Source organism: Peromyscus leucopus, chromosome 1 (assembly GCF_004664715.2).
Source record: "Peromyscus leucopus breed LL Stock chromosome 1, UCI_PerLeu_2.1, whole genome shotgun sequence".
Lineage (NCBI taxonomy): Eukaryota > Metazoa > Chordata > Mammalia > Rodentia > Cricetidae > Peromyscus > Peromyscus leucopus.
This window is the reverse complement of record NC_051063.1, coordinates 101,863,865-101,886,758: the sequence shown is the minus strand read 5'-3', so window position 1 is coordinate 101,886,758 and position 22,894 is coordinate 101,863,865. Positions and strand designations below refer to the sequence as shown.

At 42.7% G+C, this 22,894-nt stretch overlaps 3 protein-coding genes across 8 annotated transcripts; 2 read left to right on the top strand and 1 right to left on the bottom strand.

Moving 5' to 3' along the window:
• The first annotated feature begins 2,377 nt into the window (after positions 1-2,377).
• On the top strand, positions 2,378-3,372 carry LOC114706694 (olfactory receptor 52I2-like). The gene is given in 2 exon segments (XM_028889184.1): positions 2,378-3,218; positions 3,221-3,372. Coding segments are annotated over 2 exon segments (972 nt in total). The 5' UTR covers positions 2,378-2,398.
• A 5,756-nt stretch (positions 3,373-9,128) lies between these two features.
• On the top strand, positions 9,129-10,542 carry LOC114706618 (olfactory receptor 52I2-like). The gene has a single exon (XM_028889095.2). It carries the CDS (start codon positions 9,548-9,550, stop codon positions 10,517-10,519), a length of 972 nt encoding a protein of 323 aa, XP_028744928.1. The 5' UTR covers positions 9,129-9,547; the 3' UTR covers positions 10,520-10,542.
• A 338-nt stretch (positions 10,543-10,880) lies between these two features.
• On the bottom strand, positions 10,881-21,051 carry Trim68 (tripartite motif containing 68). Of its 6 annotated transcripts, none has more exons than XM_028889089.2 (7): positions 20,844-21,051; positions 17,713-18,176; positions 15,683-15,778; positions 14,155-14,415; positions 13,663-13,685; positions 13,018-13,118; positions 10,881-12,811 (listed from the first exon to the last, which is right to left on the bottom strand). In XM_028889089.2, the coding sequence occupies exons 1-7, from the start codon at positions 20,938-20,940 to the stop codon at positions 12,264-12,266; spliced, it is 1,590 nt and encodes a 529-aa protein (XP_028744922.1). In that variant the 5' UTR covers positions 20,941-21,051; the 3' UTR covers positions 10,881-12,263. The 6 variants fall into 6 exon arrangements, with proteins under 6 accessions (XP_028744922.1, XP_028744925.1, XP_028744926.1 ...); XM_028889092.2 differs by having other exon boundaries at positions 20,970-21,051; XM_028889093.2 differs by having other exon boundaries at positions 20,962-21,044.
• Between the last annotated feature and the right edge of the window lie 1,843 nt (positions 21,052-22,894).

The window sequence follows — 22,894 nt, the reverse complement described above, 5'->3', positions numbered from 1 at the left end:
AAAAAAAATACAGCAAATTACAGATGATTAGAACCTTGCTGTGTCTGTCCCTGGGGAAGAGATCTTCCTGTGGCAGATCAAGGGATGATAGGAGAAAGCTTTCAGGCAATGCATGCTTTTTAAAACAAATTGATCTCTGAGTTACACTTACCCATTTGAGTATGTTATTTAGAGTAATTTATAGAATTAACTCATGCAAACAGTCTTTTCAAAGTTAGTTCTATTTTATTGAGCACCTGAGTACCAAGCACCCTGCTAGACACCAAACGTCTTTCAATATAGGGACATCTGTGGTGGCAGCTCATTGAAGGGCAAGGAGGAAAACTTCAGGAATGCTTGTTTTGCTGATGGAATTTTGATTGTTATTTTGCCTTGAATTCAGTCATACTCACTTAAGTATGCTAGTTAGAGTGACCTGGACATACTGGATTAAGCAGAATAGGCAATGTTGTGTTTTACTTTCTATACTTTACTGGACATCTATTGTTCAAACCAGCATAGTAAGCATTTTGCCCAGCTTTTCATTTAAGTTCAAAATTACCTCTTTGATTCGGGGATGGTTATTTCTCTCCTACCATTGTGGGTGGGAAGGTTTACAGGATTTGATCAAGGTAAAATGGCTAGCAAGTGACAAGCTAGGGTTTTCATTCTATGCAACACGATTTTAGAGTCACTGCTGTTAGCCACTTTTTTTCTGTCTCTAAATGACATCACTCTAGTAACACATTTTGCATGAGACTACAGAGGGAATTTTGTGTTTTGCTTCTAGAAGATCTACCAGCATTCCCAGGTCTGAGTGATATCACCAAATCAAAGAGAACTTTGTGTGATGTGTTCTCAGAGTATTGTGGGTCTGGACACACATGCAAGTATCATATAAAACCACAGAAAATGAGCAAATTACAGGGAAGGGAAGTAAAGGCTTTTAGCACAGGAGTGTGATGGTAGTGTTGATCTTTTGTTTGGGGACACCTGGGGAAGTCATTACATTCCCAAGGTTCTGGCAATACCTGAATGAGGAAGATGCAGGGCAAAGACAAACACAGTTCTAGACTTGCAGAGTAGTAAAACTGTCAAGGTAAATCTATAGTACTTTATCTGGTGAGTATCCATAGCTGTTTTTTTGACTTTAATGCTGTGTTAAATATACTGCTAGGAGTCAATGCTTGGAAGACCTAGATAGGAACCTCAAAATGACTATATGTTGTTACATGATATTGGATGAAGTATCTTCTCATTTAAGGACTTAAGTCAATTGTTTTACATGGCTATTTGTTGTATGTTATCAATGTAGAAATTCACTCATTATAAATACTGTTTCTCATCTTAGTATGACCATACACTTTGTTTAAAACATGCTTTACTTTCATAAGGATAAAGTTTCCTTGGTCTCTGGAGTGTTTTGGTAGTTTATCATGAAAAAGGGTAAACTATATTGAAGAAGCAGAGAAGATATGAGAAGTTTCATCTCTATGTGCATCTGAAGGGTTAATGTGTAATTATTTAGTGTAGTAATTGAAACTACAAGGAAATTGAGCCCCAAAGTTAGCAGATTAGAAATATTTTAAAAATATTCTCTTATATGGAAAGTGATTATGTAATTTTCTAATGGCCTTATTTCCTGAACCTATATTTTCTATATAATGCATTTCTGACTGACAAGAATGTTTTTTCATCTTTTCCTTAGGTACTATTCCAAGCAGATACAATATGATGTTTGATCTCAATAAGTTTGTTTAATTTAGCAATCACGAAGAAAAAAAAGGCAAATTCCTCTGATTATTCATTATGCTGAAGTAGCTGACTATAAGGAATATATGAAATGTATCTCCTAACTTTGTTCCACAGGCTAGGATTACACAAAGTTACATGCTTGACTGTATATCATAAACCATAGGTAAACTATTGGAATCATCAATTTGAAATCATTAAGGGTCGACATGAATGATTTCATGAATGCTTGAAGTAAAATAAACATGCAATGTCTGCATGGAATAGGGGGAGAGAGAGAGAGACAGAGAGAGAGAGAGACAGAGAGAGAGAGAGAGAGAGAGAGAGAGAGAGAGAGAGAGAGAGAGACTAAGAGAGATGGAGAGAGACAAAAAGAGACAGACAGACACACAGATGGAAACAAAGACAGAAAAAGAGAGAGAAAAAACATTGCTGTAGGAAAAAACTAAAGAGTTGATCCTTGAAATGTGAATATAAATCGACAAAGCACAGAATCTTTATAGAATAGGTTATTTTTTAATATGTTAATTATTTTAGGTCATGAAAATATCACCAAGAAGAAAATACCCCAACAATTTGTGACCATCACACACAAGAATCAATTTTATAAGAATATTACCTCTCTTACAGTACCTTATAAGTTAACAGGAAAACAGTCTGACCAGTGATGCTGGGGACATCCTACAACCACACAACGGAATCCCCTGCCACCTTCTTCCTTGTGGGCGTTCCAGGTTTGCAGTCTTCCTATCTTGGGCTGGCCATCTCATTGAGTACCATGTACAGCATAGCCCTCTTAGGAAACAGCCTCATCATTACTGTGATCTGCATGGATTCCACTCTACAAGAGCCCATGTACTTCTTTCTCTGTGTTCTGGCTGCTGTGGACATTGTCATGGCTTCTTCTGTGGTACCTAAGATGGTGAGCATCTTCAGCTCAGGAGACAGCTCCATCAGCTTTAATGCCTGTTTCACTCAGATGTACTTTGTCCATGCAGCCACAGCTGTGGAGACAGGGCTTCTCCTGGCCATGGCTTTTGATCGCTATGTGGCCATCTGCAAGCCCCTACATTATATGAGAATTCTCACCCCTCATGTGATGCTGGGGATTAGTGTGACTATCACCACTAGAGCTGTTATTTTTATGACTCCATTGAGTTGGATGTTGAGTCATTTGCCTTTCTGTGGCTCCAATGTAGTTCCCCATTCCTACTGTGAACACATGGCTGTGGCTAAGTTAACATGTGCTGACCCCATGCCCACCAGTCTCTACAGCTTGATCTTTTCCTCCATCATTGTGGGCTCAGATGTGGCTTTCATTTCTGCCTCTTATATTTTGATTCTCAGGGCAGTATTTGGTTTGTCTTCAAAGAATGCACAGCGGAAGGCGCTGAGTACATGTGGTTCTCATGTTGGGGTCATGGCGCTGTACTATCTCCCTGGGATGGCATCCATCTATGTAGCCTGGCTAGGGCAGGACAAAGTTCCCTGCACACCCAAGTGTTGTTAGCTGACTTGTACCTGATCATCCCACCCACCCTTAACCCTATCATTTATGGTATTAGGACCAAGCAGATCCGGGAGCGGATATGGAGTCTGCTGATGCCTTGCTTCTTTCTCCAGTCCACTCAAGGTGCATGAACACAAGCTTCTCCTACCTCAAGTTCCAGCCAACTGCCAAGATAACTTTGAGATCTATGAACATGGACTCGTTTATAGGTGTAGAGTGTCCTTACTTAGCACTTCAACTTCTCACTAGAGTTTGACAGAAGGATTGTATTTCCTGGTGTATTTATTTAGAATGCTATCTGATTGAAGTTTGGGCAGAGAATGTGTTTGTTATTTTGTTTCTTTTTTTTTAAAATCTCTATTCCCATCTCACATCAGCCCTCTGTTGATGAAAGTTACTCTTTGTCACCTTTTCCTTACTAGAATTTTCTTGTTCCTCTCCTTGTATGATGTTGTGGTAGAAACTAGATCTTGCTCACCAATGAATACATTTAATTTGATACCTGTGTTTTTTCCTGGAGCACAAACCTCTTCTGCCTAAAACAGATTTTAGTTTATATTATGTAAACTTAAGGTCAATGGTGTTGGCCCCTTTCTAATGAATGAATTGGAAAAAGAAACCTGAACCACAGTGAAAGAAACCAAGTCAGACCATGAGTTGAAAAGGATAATGCTCTGGCTCCAACCCCCTTCTGATAACTACACAATTTCACAGTACAGAGACACATATATTTGATTCTTAATGAAACTGTAAATCTTAGTAAGACTAATTCTCTGATACTAAAATTCAAAGTGCTAGGAAAAACTGCAACAGTAAGTTGGTTAATTGTTCCAATGATTAGAATGAATTGTCCTTCACCTCTTCTCATTAGCCTTAGTGTTAAGTCTATCAAAAATCATCAGTATAGTACTGGTATAAAGATAGAAAAATAATAGAATAGGGAGCTCAGACCTAAACTCAGGCATATTTCATTAATAGATCTGACATTGGACATGGTGTTACGAATACTGGACAGTCAAATGAAGAACTATTAGATGAGACTCTTACCTTACACCATATGCAAAGTTTAATTGAAAGAAATGTAAAGAACTAGTTGAAAGACTAAAAAATCATGAAACTAGAGAAAATATTTAACATTTGCAAAGATTTCTTGGATATGATGTCCAAAAGTGTAGGCAGCAAAAGTGAAAAATAGATGTAACCACAAGGAACAGAAATTATTTTGTGTAACAAAAGACAAAATAGAATGCAAAGACACCATGCAGGATGGGAGAAGATATATTTGAATTGTATATTTAGTAAGAATTATTTACCTAGTAAATGATAAAATCTTATAATTCACCACCACCAACAAAAATGAGATACTCGAACTGGAGCAGACATTTCTGTAAAGGGTATGTACAAATGACCAGCTAACATATGTGAAGATGCTCTTTGTTACTAATCATTATGGAGATTAAAAATAAAACTACAGTGAGATAATACATTTGACTTATAGGTATGATCATGAAAACTCAAACCAACCAAGCAACCAAACAAACAAAAAGTAAAAACCAACTTTGGGTAAAAATGTGGATAAACTGGAACCCCTTTGCACTGTTAGTGGAGATTGTGATAATAAAACTGTGGCAATAGTATGGGTAATCTATGAAATATGAAAAATAGGGCTAACCTGATGCAGCAACCACTTCAGGTACATCCACAAACAATGGAAAACAGGCTCTCCAAGTTGTAGTTATTGGCACTCAACATTTCATGGCACCACATGGATGTGCTAACTGTATGAAACCAGTGAAATGTGTTTTGATGTAGAATCTGCAGCTTCACTCTTGGTTTTAGAAGCTTTGTGCACTTCTCTGTAACTTAAGTTCCTTCAAAGGACTGTGAACCCAAATGTGGAAAGCTTAGGAAAATACCCATTAGAGCAGTGGATCTCAACCTGTGGGTTGTGACCTCTTTAGGGGGTTGAATGACACTTTCACAGGGGTCACCAAAGACCATTGGAAATATGAGCTATTTACATTATGATTCATAACAGTAGCAAAATTATAATTATGAAGTAGCAACAAAAATAATTTTATGGTTGGGGTCATCACAACATTAGGAACTGTATTGAAGGTTTCAGTTGAGAGCCACTGCCTTAGAGGTTCTGAAACACTGAAGAATTAAAAAAGTAATCAGGGCTGGTATAATGGCTCAGTGGGTAAAGGCACTTGCTGCCATGCTTGACAACCTGAGTTCGATTCCCAGGAGCAACATGATGGAAGAAGAGGACTGACTCCTGTGAGTTGTTATCTGACCTTCACACGTGCACTGTGGCATGGGCATGCCCACATGTACACAATAAATAAACAAATAGATAAGTAAATAAATAAACGAATGAAAGAAATGTACTAAGGGGAAAAATGAAACTTGGACCATTTGATTTTCTTTCTAGATGTACTCTGTAACATTAGTCTAATGTTTAGGTATCTTCTGGGGACTAGAAGACACAAACACTGTACACTCTCCAGGCTCCTGACTCCTCTCAGTCTGGAATGCCCAAGGGACTGTGCATAGAAGAGAGCCAGTCTCCGGAGGAGTCACAGTGTTTGGCTGCTGGGCAGAAGCCAAGAGCAGTGGTGTCCTGGGAAGAGACATATGACAGAGTATCTCATGGGAAAGAAAGTCTCCCAGTGGGAGGTGTTTGGAAAGGACAGCACTCATAGTAACCCCATTGTCTTTGATCTCCTGTGGCGCCTGTATGTTACTGCTTCTCTCAAACGTCTTATATGAATCTAAATATCATTTGGTATGAGAAATGTGGAAAAGTAAGCATACTTAATCAGAGAATGAATGTTATAAGAGGAAATCTATTATGCCGATAACTGAATTAGGAAACAGAGTTTGGACTTAAGAAGCCTTGAGTTTAGGGTCACCTCAGAAACAAGGATTCAAGTTCTCTACCCAAGGAAACAAGTATAATGTGGCTGATCAGGTCTGGAGGCATTATGGACACCTACAGCTTCCCCTGGAAGTGATGTGAGGGATGGCAGATATAGGAGAAGGGTAGGTATATAGGATTACTTGTGTTCAAAGCAGAGAGATGAAAAGGTAAGTGCAACACTGGAATGGTAAATACATATTTTTAGGGACCCAGACTTGCTTTGAGAAAAACAGATGCCATAGGGCAGGGTGAGGCTGTGTTTGGGAGTTGACGGAGGTATTTAGGTAGGGATACGAGGCTATCAAAGGCAGCAAGGCTGTATTCAAGTGAGACATGCAGTACTTCTTTCATCTGGACAGCATGTTAACTCAGAATCCCTCCATCCTTTTATTTGGAATAAAATATCATCTCACATCCTATGATTTACTTATAGATGTTACATGATTTGGGCTGAAGAAACCAGTGTAAAGGTGTCTCGTGAGATTTGAGCCCAGGCTTTCTGAAAGAATTTACCCCAACAAGCAGAAGCAGTGTGTCTCCATGTATTGATAGGATGACCTCTACACTTTAGATTTCTCTATCTTATTGTGTGTGTTTTCAGTGGCCCAAAGAGCTAATGAAAAAAAAAACACACACATACACAAGCATACAGGAAATGATGCTTAAAAAGTTATTGGATTCACAACAGATCTTCAATGGAGGTCACCATTGATGCTCTCAAGAAAAAAGTTTAAATATTTTAAAGAAGAGACAATAAATTAAAACAAATGTTCTTTATTTGAAAAGACTACACACACACACACACACACACACACACACACACACACACACACCCTCTAACAACACCAATCAAGAAGGAAAGCAAATAAAATGAAATAAAAACAGTTTTAAAGAAATGAAGACTAACACTAACTCCAAACCACTGTGAGCATCTGTGGACAGGGAGATAGAGCAGGGCATAAAGTGAGGACACTCTCAGATGAAAGGTGAGTTTATATAGAGCAGTTTCTGGGTCAGAGGTGAATGGGTGCAGACATTCTGGATCCTTCAGTTTTCTTCAAGTCTCTAGGCACCAAAACTCAACTCCAAATCTGTAGCACCCTAAATGGAGACTGTGGTGGTAGGGATACCCAGGCTTGCTTTTCACACTTCTCAATTTTACTTTGAAGCTCTTCTTCATGCTGACCTCATCTGCCCATGATGTTAGACATATACATGATTATATTGGTATATATATATATAATATATATATATATATATATATATATATTATATATTTATATACACCATGGATTTTATTTGAGAGTGACATGGAACTTGTTACTCAGTTCAGTCAGACTTAGTATACAACATTTATCATTCTTAGGCTTTCCCCTCATGGTTTGTTTCAAAAAGACCCTATGTGCCCATCAATTCCCAGAAACCTGGTTCTTTAGAAAACTCTTGAAGATTCTGCACCAATGTGGAGTCAGTCAGCTCTCCAGGAGTCAAGTGGGTACCTTGTGGTGAGGATGGAGAGTCAGGTAAATGCTTGTCTTATGTTTGGGTAACATAGAAAATGTCTTTTTTTATCTAGCACATGGGACCCTAACAAACTTCCACCATTCTGACCTATCCAATCATTCAGGAGAGAGAATTGAGAGGTAAGAAGAGTCAGGATAAGGATGAGACAACTTCTTAGGCTGCAAACCCTTTATTAATAGGGGGTTACAGGACTTGATAGCTAATCAAAATAACTAGTCTTGAGGCTTGGCAAATAAGCTCTTTTCACTGAAGGTTGAATGGAAATGTAAGAAACTCTTCTTGGGCTACGTCTGAATATTGTTAAGTCAACACTTGTCTTGGTGAAATGGCCACCCCAGGCTAAGGCCTCAGAAGATGCAATGTTAAGGCTCTGTGGGCTTAAGGGAAGAGAGTGGGGGCATTTAATGTGGTCTACTCCATAGTCAAGAGTCTTGAGTTAATTTCTTAGGTCAAACTACCTGTGCATATCCCATGAGAGAGGAATGATCTGGGAACAGTCAGAAAATGTGTTGAGGCAGGAATGTAGCCTCATAAAGCATGCTTGCCACATCCATTCCTATCTCTAATCCAAGTCACTTTAGTATCAGTATTCTATATGACATCAGAGCCATGTACACACTCTTAGGCTTTATAATTGAGATAGAGTTGTACATAGTGAAAGAGATATTTTTTTAATAGAATTGATAATAACAGAAAAATATTAAATGAACAGATAAAAGTCTTAGTTTTGGAACTACTTTATAAAAGAACAGAGAGTGAGCTCCTTATTGTATTTTAAAATTATCTTGGCATTTATGCCAGCTCTAAGGGAAAAAACCTCAGCGGCTGATCATGTTAGGACAACTGCAAACCTTAAGAGAATGGGTGTTGTGTTGGTGGATTTAGTCACCGTGACCCCTCCTCACCCAGGGCAGGGTTTCTCTGTGTAGCTCCGGATGTCTTGAAACTCTCTCTGTAGACCAGGCTGGCTTCGAACTCAGAGGTCCACTTGTCTCTGGCTCCCGATTGCTGAGATGTGCCACTATTACCCAGTTTTAGTTATTTTTAATTTTAGTCTCTGTTGTACGTACTCACTTATGTATGTTCTTAGAGAGATCTGGAGTTAAAAGGTTAAGCAGAGAAACTCAGGCTTGTTTTAAAATTTGTTGATTTTTTTTGAAAATGAAGTACTTTATGTTTGTCTTCCATTTAAATTCTAAAACACCAGTGATCAAACTAAGGCATGGAAAGTTTATATGACTGGATCAAGGCAAAAACAGGTAGTAAGTGACACAATGATGTTTTTAGTTGTGGGGGTTGGACTCAACTAGCAATATAATTAGTTCCTTTGCTTTCCTGATTCATGGTGATGTAGGGCCAACACCACATCTGCAGCAGGGCAAAAGAAGTACATAGAGCTTTGTTTTATATTCTAAGAAAAACTCTGTGTTTCCCCCTGAAGATTAACCAACATCTGACAGTGATACCACTTGAACAAGAATCACCCACTAGAAAATACAAGGAAGACCTAGGTAGAGCATTAGGACTACTAGATCATATCTTTTTTAGGTCATCCCAAGAGACTCGATGAGAAACAGAAAGGTTTCTAACTTCACCTCTTCCTGCAGTGTGAGAGGAGAGAGGGCACAGACTTCCTAGAGGAGGATAAGCAACAGGTTATTCTGAAGGAGTACTCTGTTAACACAGAGAACCTTGACAAGCATGGGAAACAGAGCAAATGGCTTCATTTATGTTTACTGATTTGTAAAACACTGCCCTGACACTTTGATTTGTCTACACCAGACAGGAACACATCCGATGGCATTCTACCCCCTTCCCTCACCACTCTGTATTGTAATAGAAAATCCATCTCACCTATGATGTCAAGACTATCCTACAACTACACAGTGGAATCCCCTGCCACCTTCTTCCTCATGGGCGTTCCAGGTTTGCAGTCTTCCTATCTTGGGCTGGCCATCTCATTTAGTGCCATGTACAGCATAGCCCTCTTGGGAAACAGCCTCATCATTACTGTGATCTGCATGGATTCCACTCTACAAGAGCCCATGTACTTCTTTCTCTGTGTTCTGGCTGCTGTGGACATTGTCATGGCTTCTTCTGTGGTACCTAAGATGGTGAGCATCTTCAGCTCAGGAGACAGCTCCATCAGCTTTAATGCCTGTTTCACTCAGATGTACTTTGTCCATGCAGCCACAGCTGTGGAGACAGGGCTGCTCCTGGCCATGGCTTTTGATCGCTATGTGGCCATCTGCAAGCCCCTACACTACAGAAGAATCCTCAGACCTAAACTGATGCTGGGGTTATGTGTGACCATCATCAGCAGAGCTGTCCTTTCCATGACTCCACTGAGCTGGATGTTGAGTCATTTGCCTTTCTGTGGCTCCAATGTAGTTCCCCATTCCTACTGTGAACACATGGCTGTGGCCAAGTTAGTATGTGCAGACCCCACGCCCACCAGTTTGTACAGCTTGATTTGTTCCTCTATCATTGTGGGGTCCGATACGGCCTTCATTGCTGCCTCCTATACTTTGATTCTCAGGGCAGTATTTAGCCTGTCCTCAAAGAACGCACAGCAGAAGGCGTTAAGCACATGCGGCTCTCATGTGGGAGTGATGTGTCTTTTCTATCTCCCCGGGATGGCATCCATATATATAACCTGGTTGTGGCAGGATGTAGTTCCCCTGCACACCCAAGTGTTGCTAGCTGACTTGTACCTCATCATCCCACCCACCCTAAACCCTGTCATTTATGGTATTAAGACCAAGCAGATCCGGGAGCGAATGCGGATGTTGATGATGTGCAGCTTTAGAAAAGGTTTGTTAACATAGAACTCTTTACATTTAGTCCCCTAGACAAGGGCACAGGTTTTAAAGATGTATGGAGCAAGACTGTTTCACTTGTCAGTGCAGAGTCCAAGATGAAGTTGTAAAGACCATGCTTGCATAAAATTTCAATTTTTAGTGGGAAAATTGTTATGGATATGGGATGACTGTAATAGTCTGATATGTTCAATACTTTCATTTAACTTGTATGTGCAATAGCTTATAAACTTGGAAACATGGAGGCAACGTACAATTGGTCCCTTCCCATAGACAGAGCCAACAATTCTCCCACAAAATCCCAATTTTGTCACTTGTGGGCTATTTTTGTACAACTCTCCATGACATAACAGCCACTCTACAGCAACAGTTCCGTGTACAATTTTAATTCCTGTTCATTATTCCTTTCATCTGACTAGGTTGACTTTTGTTTAGTGGGATTCTCTCCCTACATTTCTCTCCCCTACACCTTCAAAGAGAATGTTACAGTTACAAGAACCATGTAGACTCCCCTGATGGCATCAGAAGATACTAATGTAACACCAACTAGCTGCTGGATGGGCTTTCCTTCCTTCCTGTTGACTTTATTTCTTCTTCCCTGCTAATATCTCGTTTTTTGATTTTAGGGTCACAGACCTTACTCTAACCCAGAGACAAACACATGTAACCAGATACATGATATACCTCTGTGGCCACATGTCAGTGTGCCCTTGTGACACAGTGTGACATGGCCATCTTTTTGTTTAAAGGGCTCTAGACTGCTGGGAGGGGCCCTAAGGAGCAAAGGTGCTGATATGAAGGTTCTGGCTGCCTGGGGCAAAGGTGGATGGTTGCCACACGCAGAATCTATTGTTTGCCCTCTCTCTACAGAGAACACAAGTAGGGGATGGATTTTGTGACTTTACAATGAACTGGTGAGGTAGGATATGCTATTTTAAACCAGATTAGAGCCACTTTTCCAAAGAGGACACCCAAATCCTCTCAAACACGTTTCAGACGTGAATGTAAAGAATCACTCTGATTTGTGATCTGTGAGGTGTTTGTTGACTTCGTTTCATTTGAATATGAAAATCATTTATAACCTTTAAAATCTCACCTCCAAAATCTCTGTAGGAAACAACTTAAGGCTGTTTCAGTTTCCTCATCCACAAAGTAAAAATGAACACCGAGGCCCCCAACTTTTCTGATCCTGCCCCTTAGAGAAAAGACAGGCCCAGGACACAGATCCACCAGCCCTCAAGTTCAGGGAGGTGGTAAGGTGAGGATACTGGGTGAGTCCTGCATTGTGCTCTGGGAAAGCACAGACTGTGCCTCTTTAGTTTTGGACTTGGGGTTCGTTTGGTAGCAGCAAGCCTCATGTGAAACACCCTTTCACCAGGACTATCAGCTCTGGACATGTACATTATTATTTTGTCTCATTGGGAAACCTCATTTAAACTCTTCTCTGGAGTCTGCAATCATTTCATCATTGGCACACAGTTAGGGAGCCAGTGAGGAGGGTTGTGATCTGCAGAATGGACAAAGTCCACCATCCCTGTCATGTTTCCATCATGGGTCACAACGCTTATCTGACGGGACTGCTTTTCTGTGAGAGGTACCGACAGTTTGGTGTAACAGCAAGATACCATGAGGTCAGGCCGAGGGGCCCTTAGGTTCTAAGCTGGGTTCAGGGGTATGCTTATCAATGGCAGCATCCTCCAGCAGCCCCGTGTCCCAGGGCAAATTCCAACATTTGGCTAGGATGGTGGCTCTCCTAGTCTTCCCCATCCAGGGAACAAATGGTGAGGGGGGTGGTGTTGGTGACAATACTATAGCACGGGCTAAAATAGGGCAGGAGGCGGCCAGGGAAGGGACAATGGGGGAAAGTAAAAATGTGGGAGCCGCCATCAGTCACATTGTAGAAGGAGATCTCATGGGCCTCATAATCCAGGAAGATTCCTACCCGGTGCGGCGGGACTGACAAGGGCAAGAGGGGGTACTCATTGGTGCCTGCCCGGTACTCTGTTCCCTTCCTCAGCCTTATCACCCAGAAGCCATAGTCGGGGGACAGACAGACCGCCTCCTTCCGGTCTACATTTTCCATACACACTCCCAGGCCCCACTCAGACCTGTCTCCAACCTCCACCTCCCAATAGTGCCGGCCCGAGGAGATGCACTGGCTGCCCAAGACAATGTTATAGCGGTAAAATCTCTCAGGATTGTCAGGTAGGTTCTGCTTGGTGTCTCCATAGTGCACACTTTTTCTGTCCTTGGACACGACAAGGCGGGAGTAAGCTGTGTCTGGATCGAGGCGCACATCGACTAGAAAAAAAAAAAAAGATCCTGGTGGAAACATTGATGCCAAACCAGGGGGGAGTGGGGGAAGAGTGTAGGTACTCTGATGAAGACAGAGCTCTCAGCGATGGGTCGGGTGAGGCTAGCTGACACACCCAGACAACACTGAGCCATTTTATCTCTATGGGTGGAGTCCCTCCTACTGCCCATCCCAATCCCCAAGCATCGAATACCTGCATATGTCTTCAAGATCTCTCTTAGTCCCAGCACACGACAGTCTGTCTTTAGCTCCAAGGAGATTGGTTCTGGCTGCTCCAGGCTCCAAGATTTGCTCCTGCAGAAGAGGGTGTGTTTTGGACCCAAGGAGTCTTAGCTCTGTCCCCGAAGCCTCCTTACCTTAGTTCAGGGAAGAGTGGCTTGGCCAGAGCCAGTCAGTCAGAGTCCCCTGCTCAGCAGGGCAGAGGTGGGATGCTGGCTTGTTGAGCTGTAGACTATTTGTGACAGAGAGTTAATGCTCACAACTTCCTGTTGTGGGGAAGGCTAAGCATTAGGACAGAGGAAGAGGAGGAGATGGGCTGCCAAGGAGAATGGCTGATGCCCTGTGCTGAAAGCCTCATGTGCCATCTTCTTGGACTAGTTACATGAAATAACATACTTCAGCTTTTCTTAAATTCTTATTGGTAATACCTGAAATGAGTTTGAGTAAGTGCAAAAAAGGAGAGGTCAACAAATCTTCTTTAGCCAATATAATGTAAGATGGGGAGTCAGCATCCGCTTTCTGTAGGTACTCAGTCTGTATTCCATCTCTAATTTTGGCTCTGGCCAGGCCTCTCTGTCCCCTGCAGAGTGTCACGGAGGATCTGAGGATGGGAACATACCTATTTAAGGCTTCCTGAACACCCTAGAAGGAGAAAAAAATGCAGCACGTGAGTGTGCTGTGCCTCAGCGAGACTAGACAGACACAAATGCCCAGAGGGGCTTTCTGAAAGGGAGACACGGACTTTGAGGCTGTGGAGAAGCTTATGGGAGGCCAACAGAGCAGACGCGGCCTGCCTGAATGAACAGCTTTGGGGTCCATTTTGAGAGGGCCAGGATGGAAGAGACTGGAATGCTGTCAAGCTATCAGAATAAGTACCTGGTGTCCCTCTACTCCTTGCTGGGTGGATGCTCTGTCCTATGAGATAGGAAGGGTCAGGTCATCTACTCTACGATGAGGAAGGGAACAGTAGGCATCAGCTGAAGGCTACAGGAGCCTCAGCTGGTGGGCAGTATGATGACAGGCCCCATGAAGAACCAGTGAACACTCTGCCCTGGAGTCCCCGCCTATCTTCAGTTCTCACTCAGGTGTGCCAGGAAAGGATGCTACTCACCTGCAGCATCCAGTGCACGGGTCTCTGGGATCTCTCTTCCAGCTCCACAATCATCCTGCACAGGGCCTGGCTCTGCTGGATGATCTTGTCGTGCCTCAACTCCAGTTTGTTGGCTGTCTCCCTCTCCTCCTGCTCTAGGCTAGCCTGAGCTGCAGCTGCCTCCTCGTCCACCTGCAGACACGGCAGCTCTTTTTCCTTCAATAACTGCCGATATTTTCCAAACTCCCGTAGGATGTTCTGCTTCCGTGTTTCCATCTGTGTCTGTGGAGTCAAGAGTGGAATCAGCCCTGATCCTTTCAGTGTAAGGGTCCCGTGGGATGGAGGACACTAACATGTGGGAACGTACACTGTGGAAATGCTTTGGTATGACCATTTACTGGGTGCTATGGAGGCAAAGACAAAGGGTCCAGTCTTCCTATCTTCCTGACTCCCCACAGCCTCAGGGCATAGTTTCTGGTCCTTTTCACAGGTAGAGTATTTTCTTACACATAATGAGTGGGAACAGAGTATTTCAGACTTGGAATTTCCCAGACTTGAGATTTTATGTATATAAAGGGATTTTGGCAGTGAGGTCCAAGTCTGAACATGAATTTCACTTATGCTTCCCATATATTTTGTACATAAAACCTGAAGGTAATTTTATAAAATAATTTTACTGTGCTTGCATTCTGAGTGTGACTTATCATTAGGTGGAACTTTCTTCTATTTTGGTACCATGTTGGTTATAAGACACTTTTGGATTTTGGAGCATTTTGGATTTCACATTTCTGGATGAGTGACATTTAATCTGTTCTACTCTATCAGCCCCAGTAGGATCTAGCTAGGGTGCTACCTTGCTTTTTTCTTGAGACAGGGTTCCAGTTTATAGCCCTACTGGACTCTTATTCACTATGTAGACCAAGTAGGACTTAAAGTTGTAGCAATTCTCTGCCTTTGCCTCTCAAGGGCTGGTTTATAGGCATGCACCACCATCCTGGTACAGGATATTATCTTGGTATGATAGGATGAGAACTACCTTCCATTTTCAGAGTAGCAGCCGGAAGGTTACACTGATGGTTACTAAGGACGTTAACTACACTGTTGGGTAGTTTTTCTTCTTGTTGATGTTTTTAAGCTTATTGTACCATTTTAGGCCACTTTGATGTTACTGTCTCCTGATCAAAAGTTCTGAGAGTTTCACGCCTCTTGGCTTCAGATATACTTCAGAGGTGGTTTTCTAATATTTAGGTAACAGAAGTCTTAGCAGCTCTGCCGTCGCTAGGCAAAATGAAACAGACATTGTGCTTGACTGCCACTCTACAAGCCACACTCCCACCAGCCCGTGTGCGTGGCACTGTTCCTTCCTCATACATGAAGATGTGAGATGAGAGGCGACTGCTACCTCACAACCTATAAGCTGGGCCTGAAAAGTTATGTGGCCTTAAGTAAAGGGAAAGCTGAAGGCTCTGCCTCACAGATATGAGGCAGCCTCCACTGTCAGCTCTGGAAGAGAAGAACACTCTGAGCCCCTTTCTCAAGTGCAACCTGCCTTCCAGTTGGCAGCTCGCTCCTTCTCGCTGACTTCCAGCTTCCAGGCTTCTTCCTGTTCTTTCCTCAGAAGTTCCAGAGCTTCCTGGAGTTTCCACTGCAAGAGACAAGAAGCTCATGAGTGTGATCAATGTTCCTCAGGCAACAGGCTGGTATAAATGCTAAGAGAAAACTGAATGCCACAGAAGGCACAGACTGCCCATGTGGCACCCAGGGAAGCTCTTGGGCTGAGAATCATTTTAACTCCCATAGTTCCCAGGTGTCTGTAAAGGTCTATAGCTAGACTTTCTAGAACATGAAGACTTTCCTATCCATGACTAATTTTATTCTCATTAATTTTCTTCCCTATTATTTCCCAGAACCTTGCTGCTGAAAATGTGCTCCAAGGCCAGGAGCATCAGCATGGCAGAATCTTGAGTCTTACCCTATACTTATCAAATGAGAGCTGGAATTTAGGAAGCTCCTTGGGTAGCTCAGGTACTCAATAAAGGTTAGACACTTTCCTAGGAAAGTGATGTGAAAGATTCTTACGGGAAAGCCAGAAGTAGTTAGCTATTTCCTTTTAATCTGATAAGAGTAACCTTTTTGTTAAAGAATTATAAAGTACCAGACACGGTTCAAGCACTGCTGCGGTTTGAATGGGAAACGTCCTCCATAGGTCATGTGTGAAAAGACCTGGTCTTCAGCTGGTGATGGTTTGGGAAGGTTGCAGGAAACTTTAGGAGGTGGAGCTTGGGTGGAGAAAGTAGATCACTGTGGGGCAGGCCTGGAGGTTTATGGCCTGGTCTCACTTCCTGTTCATCCTTCCTAACTACAGATGTCATGGGACCAGTTGCCTATTGCTCTTGTCACTGTGATTTTCCCACCACGATGCCCTGGATCCCTTTGAACTGTGAGCCAAAACAAACCTCTTCTCCCTTACATGGCTTCTCGTCAGGTGTTTGATGGCCGCAGCAAGAAAAATAACTAGTGCAAACACATTCCCCAGATGCAGTGTCATCACCACTTTATAGATAGGAGAACTGAGGCTCAGAAAGTGACCCATCCAAGGTCACCCAGCTAGTAAATGACAGGGCTGGGAATTAACCAAGATCTTAACCTCTATGTTAGCATTCCCTCATTGTTCTAAAACGTTCAAAACAAAATGAAATATACATACCTTTAATGTTTTAGATATCTGTCCTGTAGAGAAAAATGCTTATTCAGAGGGTCTGCCATATATTCTTACATTTTAATCATAACTTGAAGAAAGAGAATCAAGGCAGAGCAAGATCACTCATGCACATCTGAGAAAAGAGCAAGGTGGGGCCTGGAAGCTGATCACAATGGTTAAGACAAAGAAGCAGTGCATGAGACCGAGCTGGCTTACCCTAAAGTGTGGGAAACAGAGCCCCAGCCAAAGAACAAGCTCTCTATTCCAGCCTTTTATCTCTCTTTAACTAGTTTAACCTAAAGTCAGAAAAGACCTGACAATATGGATACTGTGAGTGCTAATACATGATTACTACAAAGCATGCCTGGCAACTGGAACATCAGTTCTAAGTGACTCATTTATGGTCCTTTCCAGCTCCAAAATAATGTATCAGGATCCAAAATTACCAAGTCTGAGTTGTGTTTATGAAATGAAGAGGTTAACACGATTCAGGTAATGTCAAGTAACAATTTGTGGCCCTAGTAGGGGGAAGTTAGTAGGTTCTTGACTAATAAATAACAGTCATCATATGTAAACTCATTCAAGCCATGTAGAACTCCAGTGGAAATCAAAGGTCTGCTTCAAGTTCTCAACACTAAACTTATCCTCTGGTTAGTCATCCCCATGTTAAGGTTTGAGATGGGATGCAGGGGAAATGGGAGAGAAGGAAATCAAAGGTGGTTATGAATAAAGAAAAGGATGTAGTTCAGAATATTAGATGCAAAGATCTGTAGCCATCAGGGGTGAAGGGACTCAGCTCTCAAATTCAGGCTTCTGATACAGAGATGGCCAGATGAGAGGCAGAGGAAAGGCTGGCATGGCCAGGTTCTATTGCCTACCTTATATTCCCAGGCAACATCCTTTATGGGCGCAACAGTGTGGGCTTCATGCTCTGGGGACTGGTGACAGGCCTTGCAGGTTACCACATCATCCTCTTTGCAGAACACCGTCAGCTGTTCCTTGTGGAGATTACACACATCAGTCTGCAGTCCCATTTCCATACAGAAGCCTAGCAGGCGGACCTTATCTACAACACTGGCCAGCTGCCAATTGGGACGTAGTTTCCTTGGTTGTGCGGGAGCTCGACAAAGTGGACATGTGTAGCCCAAGTCCTGGGATTCTCCTGAGAGCTTCCAGAGTCCAGAGAGACAGCTGTGGCAGAAAGTGTGGCCACAGTTGATGCTCACAGGCTCCCTGAGGAAGGTCATACAGATAGGACAGTTCATTTCTTCCACAATGGCTTCCATTAACGCTGCAGGATCCATGGTTCCATCTAACAACAGTCTCAGAACATGAATAAAGACTGCAGAAAACAAAAGAAAAAAAAGAGAAATCAAGAGGAAAAAGTAGCAACAGTATGTTCTCCCCACACATCAAAATCAGTGATTGATAAGAATACACTTATTTTAGAACCTTCATTGGCCATGTATAATAGGCACTGGTGTCCACTGAAGCTATTATTGGGCAACATTGTTCACACCACAGAAGGCGCAAGTAGGGTAGGAATGTCTAAGAGAGTGGATTTGGAGAAATCTTTATTTATTTGTTCAATTCTGATTCTCCTGAGTTTATTATACTCTACTGTTCCCACTCTAATCATGCTACGGAAATCAACATATTCTCTCTTGGACTAGGGCAAGTTAATACAAGATGTGATGTTCCAACATTCAGAAAAAGGCCACAGAATACTGTCAGCCTTCCCCTGGGATGCCTTTGGTATACAGTTATAGTCTTCAAGATGCAAAACCACAAATGCCAGACGCTCATTGTCTAGCTGCTCAGTTTTTCTTACGTTGCACACTGATGTGTAAAGTGAAAGTGTAATTCTTTCACTGTGTCCTGTAGATCACTATCTGCCTCTCCTGCATGACATTTCCATGACTGGCCAACGTAACAAGACACTCTCCTCAGCACATAGTGCTGCACGTGAGAAAGCAGAGGGGAGATCACATCCCTTGGAGAAGAAAGCAAGGATCACTTAAGGATATATTGATGTATATGGGTGATTATTGCCCAGGCCACATGTATGAGCTTGAATGGCCAGTGGCAGGCTTCTTGGCATTCTTGGTAATATTTATTAACTCACCTTGTAAGTTTGTGCTACTAGATAGGCTATGTAAGGGGAGAATCATATTGACTTTAAATACTGCTGCATCTTCAGGACCTAAATAGTGCCTACCAGGCAAATAACTGCTGAATACATGCCTGCCAAATGATTACATCAGAGTTAGGGAATAGTTCCTAAACCCCAAATGCTTTTATAGTTTATTAGGTAACTGAAAATAAAGCAAACTAATAGGAAACACTCTTTTAAAAAATATATTTATTTATTTATTATGTATACAGTGTTCTGCCTGCATGTTTGCCTACAGGCCAGAAAAGGGCACCAGATCTCATTACAGATGATTGTGAGCCACCACATGGTTGCTGGGAATTGAACTCAGGACCTCTGGAAGAGCAGCCAGTGCCCTTAACCACCGAGCCACCTCTCCAGTTCCTAGGAAACACTCTTGAGTATCTAGTATGTGCCAGGCATGGCTCTGTGCACTTTACATGGATAATATTGGTTTATTTCACAATCCATGATAGAAACCATTATTCTCATTTTGCAGGTTTTTGTACCAGGTTTCTATTATTCTCCTTTGAGAAAACCACCTATCTTCCCCAGCTTCAGGGTATAAGACAAATTCAAAGGCAGAGAGGAAGAAATCACTGTGCTGAGTCATGCAGAAGGACATTTTGGAGGCACCAGGACAGGAAGTCTGCAGGACTTAATGCGGCCATCAGCAGGTCATTCCTTCTCACCCCTTCCCTGCTTCCTGTTCTTCTGTTTCCACTGTCACCACCAAACCATGAGATCCAGACCCTAAGATCCAGTTCTGCAGATACCGAACTCAAAGGCCTACTGTGGTTCATCGCAAGCCCTATATGAGCTCAACTGGAGGGATCCTGGACCCATGTCTGCTCATTTTACCCTATTTCGGGTCATGCTGTTCTAACTGGAACTGTTTCCATGATCCCACAGTTGACATCAATTACTGCAAGTTTGTTTGCCTTAATTCTCACACTAGGTATTGACTATGCATACTGTGTTTTTTTTTTCTCACGATATTCCTAATGTCATGATAAATTTAAATTACAGAGATATCTTCTGTTTTGTTCATTGTATTCTCGATGCCAAGAGCAGGGCCTCAATATTTGTTAAATTCATGAGAATTAAATGTAAATGTTGAGATCCAGTTGATAGTAGAAGTGTTAATATCTTCATCTAAGGCAGTGTGTGTGTGTGTGTGTGTGTGTGTGTGTGTGTGTGTGTGTGGTGCGCGTGCATGTCCGTGGCACATGCTGCTTTGATATCAAAAGCACAAACAGCAACAGAAGAACCAAAAGTAGCAGTTGAAAATTTGGAAGATATTGGCTGTAGGAAAGTGAGGTAAAGAAACAGAAATGATAAACCAGGAAAATAGCAGCATGCTATTTCTACACATGGCTTCAAAAAGACATAAACATGGGAAAGCCGTCAGAGATCTGGGGATAAATAGATGTCTTTCTCCAACAGAACATTTGCTTTTATCACACATGAATTACTTGGTTCAAGTCTTAAAACCATTAACCGCTCAGGCATGTTCAACTTGCAGCCGAGGACACTATGGATACGGCCCAACACAAAACTGTAAACTTAATTTTCTTTATGCGATTTTTATGGATAGTGTGGTTCTCCAGCATGAACTTGGTAGTTGGCAAATCGTTTTACAATGTCAAAATGATGCACCCAAGGGTGCTTCCATAGTGCCTAGGGAGCAGATGGAGGGGGCGGAGCCTGGCAATATCAGGGAAGTTGGAGCTGAGGGGCAGAGGGCTCAGACTCGGGCACCCGAGGGTCGGGGAAGGGCGGCGGACAGCGCCTTCCTGACCTTCGGGCGTTCACCAGGTCCCCAGGGTAGTGGGCTGGGTTAAGGAGTGCAAGGACCTGTGTCTTCCAAAGATCCCCGGCTGCCGCCTCCTTCTCTCTGCGTAGGGTAGCCCGCTGTGGAGATGCCGAGCGCCAGCCGCCTAGTCCGCAGCATCAGGTGTGTCAGGGCGCTCACCTGCTCACCTGCGGGAAGCTGCGGAGCCCAGCCGGAGCGCAGCGGCCTAGGTAGGAGCAGCACCCGGTGGCTTCCGTGAAAACTCCAGGGCCCGCCCACAGCGCCGGAATCGATGAACCATAGCCTGGGCCTGGTCTATCCTACGTCTGCACCATGAGCGGCCTGATTGGCTGTTAACTTGTCACTTTCCCTTGTGGCATTCAGCAGCCTGGGAATGGGAACTCTGCCAGGTTTGAATGTGTCCCAGCCTGAGTGTATGGTGGCACATTTACACATTGGAATCCGCGTTTCTCTGGAAGATATGCAGCCGGGCATGGCTCCAGGTTTCAGACACTAACAAAATTATTAATAAACGCTTCTGGTTTTCCTGACTAACTCGACATTCCCATACTTCCCCAGGTAGCTCCTCATTGCAACAAACTAGTTTCAGAGTTAGAAACAATATTGAATGACGAAGCAGAATAGTCCTGATCATAAGCAGTTGTTAAAAAATTCTTGAAAAAATATTTATTTTACATCCCTGCCACAAAACATGGCATATCAAGTTGCAGTAAGGCTAAGCACCTTCCTTTGTATTAAGGCTAGGAAAGGTGACCCAGCATGAGGAGTAAAGTCCCAAAAGCCAAGAAAAGACTTAGAGACAGCCCCTATTCCCACTGTTAGGAGTCCCACAAGAGGACCAAGCTACACAACTGTAGCACACATGCAGAGTGTCTAGGTCAGTCCCATACAGGCTCCCTTGTTGTCGGTTCAGTCTCTGTGAACCCCTATGAGCCCATGTTTGTTGATTCTGTGTTTTCTTGTGGTGTCCTTGACCCCTCTGGCTCCTACACTCCTCCTCCTCATCTTCTGCAGGGTTCTCTGAGCTTTGCCTAATGTTTGGCCAAGTCTGCATCTGTTTCCATCTGCATTTGCTGGATGAAGCCTCTCTGATGACAACTGGGCTAGGGGCCAATCTATGGGTATAGCAGAATATCGTTAGGCATCATTGCATTGACATATTTTTCTTCCAGTTGTGTTTGGTTCTATCCTAGGTCTTTGGGTCATCCAGCCTGTGATGCTCCAGGCAGGGTCAGGAGTGGGCTTACTCTCCTGGCATGAGTTTAAGGCTAGACCACTCATTGACCACTCCCTCAATCTCTAGGCCACTCTTACTTCAGCACATCTTATAGGAAGGACAGACTATAGGTCGAAGGTTATGTGAATGGATTGGTTTCCCACTCCCTCCATTTGAAGTCTTACCTGGCCACAGTCCATTTTAAAAATGGGGTACAGATCTAAACAGAGACTTCTCAACAGAAGAATCTCAAATGGCCAAGAAACACTTAAGTAGATGTTCAACATCCTTAGCCATCAGAGAAATACAAATCAAAATGAAATACAAAATCAAAATGAAAGCTAAGATTCCATCTTACATCTGTCAGAATGGCTAAGATGAAAAACACAAGTGACATCTCATGCTGGAGAGGATGTGGAGCAAGGGGAACACTCCTCCATTGCTGGTGGGAGTACAAACTTGTATATTTCCAAAGTGCAAACTTTGGGAATCAGTGTGGCAGTTTCTGGGAATCAATCTACCATAAGACCCAGTTATACCACTCTTGGGCATATACCCAAATGATGCTTAATCATACCATAATGACACTTGCTCAACTATGTTCATAGCCAGAACCTGGAAACAGCTTAGATGTCCCTCAACTGAAGAATGGATAAAGATGGATAAATGGATAAAGAGAATGTGATACATTTACAAAAAATTCCCTCATCCAACCACACAGACACACAAGACAAAAACAACAATCAGTGGCCTGGGCTTTTATTTGCATTCCTAGGGCCGTGTTCTTTTTCTGATATTTGGACTTTTACTGAGTAATCAAGAGAAGGCACTCATTGACTGCATGGGAAGTAATCAGAAAATCCCCTGATGAATTCA